The 4,263-nt window shown below is 39.8% G+C and overlaps 1 protein-coding gene across 1 annotated transcript in view; it reads right to left on the reverse strand.

Annotated features, from left to right (window-relative positions):
• The window catches only part of LOC111868688 (zinc finger protein 19-like), a 19,306-nt gene that overhangs the window by 9,648 nt on the left and 5,395 nt on the right, over window positions 1–4,263 (reverse strand). Inside the window, exon 4 of the mRNA XM_023859576.2 lies at window positions 2,182–2,349. Coding sequence (XP_023715344.1) covers window positions 2,182–2,349 — 168 coding nt within the window. The remainder of the gene's footprint in view (window positions 1–2,181; window positions 2,350–4,263) is intronic.

A 4,263-nucleotide genomic window follows, 5' to 3' on the forward strand; every position in this document is an offset into this window, starting at 1 on the left:
CCTCCCCCCTGGGTGTCGCGTCCCACAGTTTGAGAACCACTGAGATAGATGATCGTGCCTTGCTTGTTGCTGTGGGAAATGAGGGCAGTGATGAAGTTGATTACAGTGCTACTCAAGACTTCATTCGGGAGAATATGGAGAACTATAGAGGAGTGTGGGAAAATATGAAGGGTAGTGTCAGAGCTCGAGGTCCTGCGAAACATTCACGGAAATTGTGGATGTTTTTGAGTTTTTTCAACAAAGAACTTATTGACACTATAGGCACAGAAACAGATACACGGAGCAGTTCCTATGTGGGTGTGAACTATCAGTCAAGTCGCATACTAGGGCATGGAAACCTGTGACAGAGAGAGAAATTTATGTTGTGTTGGGTTTGTTCCTGCTCATGGGCATTATACAGAAACCTACTCTTTGGTCATATTTTACCACGAAAAGAGTAATTTCCACACTGAGATTTAGAGACATTAAAACACGAGACAGATTGGAGTTAATATGTAAATATTTGCATTTCGATGACAATGAAAACATCAGCACTTTTGAAGGACCAGAAATACTTTTCAAAATTTTCCCAGTAATTTCACATCTTAATAACAAATTTCAGGAACTGTATCTCCCAAACCAGGACATTTCAGTTGATGAATCATTGACACTTTGGAAAGGCCATCTGTCTTTCAAACAGTACCCCCTTCTCAAGGCATCCAAATTTGGAATTAAAATTTATGAGTTGTGTGACTCCACCACGGGGTATTTACGGTCCTTCCTTGTATATACAGGCAATGATAAGCACTTGACTCCCCCTTGACCACAGCGGACACCAATAAAACTTCAGCCATTGTCCTGAAACTGGTAGAATCTCTCCTGAAACAAGGCTGGACTGTGTGGATGGATAATTTCTAATTCCCCATCTCTAGCCAGGCTACCGAAAGTCACACACAAGACCGATGGTGTTGGGACTCTGAGCCATAATAACGTACCACCAAAAGTGGAAAACACTAAACCAAAAAAAAAGCAAAATCGTGGCACAACATTCTGGACCTCTTTCTGTCACAAAGTGGTGCGACAAAAAAATCGTTAACTATGATCTCCACTTATCAGTCATGAAACCAGGACTGTTACAATTAGAGGCAAGAAAGTGGCCAAGCCAGTTTCAGTATTGGATTACACAACAAGTCAATGATAGGGGTTGATTTGAAGGACCAGCTGCTTCACTCTTATTTGACTGAGAGGAAGCACATGAATAAATGGTACATGAAGTTATTTTGCAGGCTCTTGAACACCTCAATACTGAATGCAGTGATAATATATAGAGATAACACAGGCAAAATTACAGATCAGCTGTCATTCAGAATTCAGTTGAGTGAGGGACTTTTTGTGAAATATGTGAGTGCTGTGGAACATCAAGTGGCAGGTCAACATTCACCAGACAATACAGTGCCCCGTCTAACAGAATGACATTTTATAAGCAAGATTCCTCCAACGACAAAAAAATCTAGACCAAAGAAAAGGTATGTTGTGTGTCTTACATGTTCTCTATCTAATGTTTAGTCACTGTCCTTTCTGTACACTAGGAAATAACAAAAAATTTGTCATGACAACCAGTAACCTTTTGGCAGTTACTGAGGCATCTTAGGTATATTAAATTTATTTCAAACAATTCAAACAAAGGGCAGCAGTCAATACATCTGCCAAACATTGTCACAAACACTTAGAAAATCATTAATTATCCTGCTACAAATCCTTAACATAATGACAACTCTATGTTATTACACAGATAGAGATCACATCGAAGGTAGAGAAAAATAAATGATAATATTCAGCATTGATAGATTCTGGGATCCCTATGATGTAGTACCAGAGCATTGTTCAGCGGCTTGGATAGACAAGGAAAATGTGTAAGATTCTTCCTGCTATGGAATTTATCTCAAACATTCTTCAGTTTACACAATATTTAATTTCATCTATACTAGATTTGTTTANTAAAGAAAATGGAGTGGTACATCACATGTAACAGTCAACAAACTACAGTTGCCTAGAGACATTTCAGGGGGGGGGGGACCTTCGAAATCTAGTCAACAGCACAGCGGAGTTGTTTCACATGCACAGACAGAGATAGAGATCAGAAAGACAAGTGGCACTTCTGCACATTTGTGTTATCTGCCTAACAGTGCTCATACAGCTCACCTCAGGTTCAGGCTTTATTTCTGGCAATGTTATTGGGACAGAATTCGCTGCCTCTTCTGCATCTGAGACTGCCTCAGCTTTTACGTTCACGGCCTCATCTGCACCATGAGATGCTGGGTATGTCTCACCATATGGACCCTCTAAAACGTTTTCTGAATTTGTATAGCTCTGCAAAAATTATCACATCTTTCTGAGAAATGGATGTACAACACCACACATTAAATAGCATATGCTCTTCTTGCTACGGCTGTTTCTCATCACGTATCACATTCAACTCAAAAGAACAGTTTTGTACATATGTTCTGCTCTACAGCTATCAAAATCATTAGAAAGTATTCAGTTCATAGCTCAGTGCCTTCCTGTGAAAATAATCGTCACTGCAGTGGCGCTTTCTATGGTACCTAAAAACTGTATAATGAGGAGCTTCATAACTTGTAACCTTTGACAAGCACAATTAAAATGATCAAGACAAAAAAGATCAGATGGGCAGCTCATATGGCAGGAACGGGGAGAAAAGGAATGCATATAGGACTTGTTGAGAAAGCCAGAAAGCCCTAGGCATAGGTGGGAAGATAATATTTAAATGGATCCTAACACTTTGCGGACCAGTGGTATATTTTTATGCCCAGCGCTTTTAAACGAGGTGGACTGGTGGCATATTATTATGATTTTAGTACACGCTGTGTTGAAACACACTATACCTAGCACTGGCGCCAGGCAGACGCATGACTGGTGCGTGATAGACCTCTTGAATGTTTGCTTCGTAGTCACTAACATGACCCTGCTGTTTATGACCCTGCTGTTTTCCTTTCCCACTCCAGAAGAAAATGCCTTTGCTCATCTTCCAGGTGCATGCACCAGGAAGTTACTAGTGCAAAATTGATCAAGGCCGGAAGAGGTTGAGGTCCAAGCTTTTTCTCGGAGAACAAGAAATATCTGACTTGTTCTGCAATGAGCTATCTGACATCCCTTGTGACTCTGCTAGTGACAGCGACTCACAAACTGATAGTGAGTGTGGCAGGGGCAAACAAAAAATTGTGGCCACAGACAGTGAAAGTGAAAGTGACAGCAGCTCCAACAAAAGTGTGGGTAGCAACATTGCGGGGACAGCCACATGGAGAAAAGTAGACAAAAGCCTGCTTTGGCACAGTTTACTGGAAATCCAGGGGTGAAGCAAATTCCATCGGACACACCACAAGTGTCTGAAGTAGCGGAACTGTTTTTTGGAGATAGATTCTTTGACATGCTATGGTCATGAAACTAACAGACATTAATTTTCATTTCATGCATCCTGCTGTGTTACAATACATACAACTTATTTATTAGGCCGTCACAACACAACAATCAAAGAACTTCAAGGACAATAGCCAGGTACAGTTCACAACATGTTTCGGCCACTAGTGGCCATCATCAGGCAAATACACTTCAACAAATGTACACCACTGAATTGCAGCACATAAAATCCGATACAATGTCGTAAATCATTTAAGACAATTTTCATAAGAATACAATATATAGATTAAAAAAACATCAATCAGGTTTTAATTTTGTTTTTATATGACTTATATCAGTTTTGAATAACCTATATATCGTATCCTTATGAAAATTGTCTTAAATGATTTACGACACTGTATCGGATTTTACGTGCTGCAGTTCAGTGGTGTACGTTTGTTGAAGTGTATTTGCCGGATGATGGCCACTAGTGGCTGAAACATGTAGTGAACTGTACCCAGGCATTGTCCTTGAAGTTTTATGATTGTTAGGTTGTGATGGCCCAATAAATCAGTTGTATATAACAGATACTATTTCCAACACCATGAAGAGTATGACAGAAGTTATAAGGCGTTGAAGTCGGTGGAGGTCACTTCAGCAGAAATGAGAAAATTTTTTGCAATAATCTTTCTATTGGGCCATACAAGGAGGGATAATCTGAAAGAGTATTGGTCAACAGATCCATTTTTAGAAATTCCAATTTTCGGCCAACTAATGAGCCATAAGAGATTTGAGCTAATTTGGTGGTCTTTGCATTTCAATGATAATGAACTGCAACCACAATCAACAAGCAGGCTTTTCAAAATTCAG

Source organism: Cryptotermes secundus, unplaced genomic scaffold (genome assembly GCF_002891405.2).
Source record: "Cryptotermes secundus unplaced genomic scaffold, Csec_1.0 scaffold994, whole genome shotgun sequence".
Classification (NCBI taxonomy): domain Eukaryota; kingdom Metazoa; phylum Arthropoda; class Insecta; order Blattodea; family Kalotermitidae; genus Cryptotermes; species Cryptotermes secundus.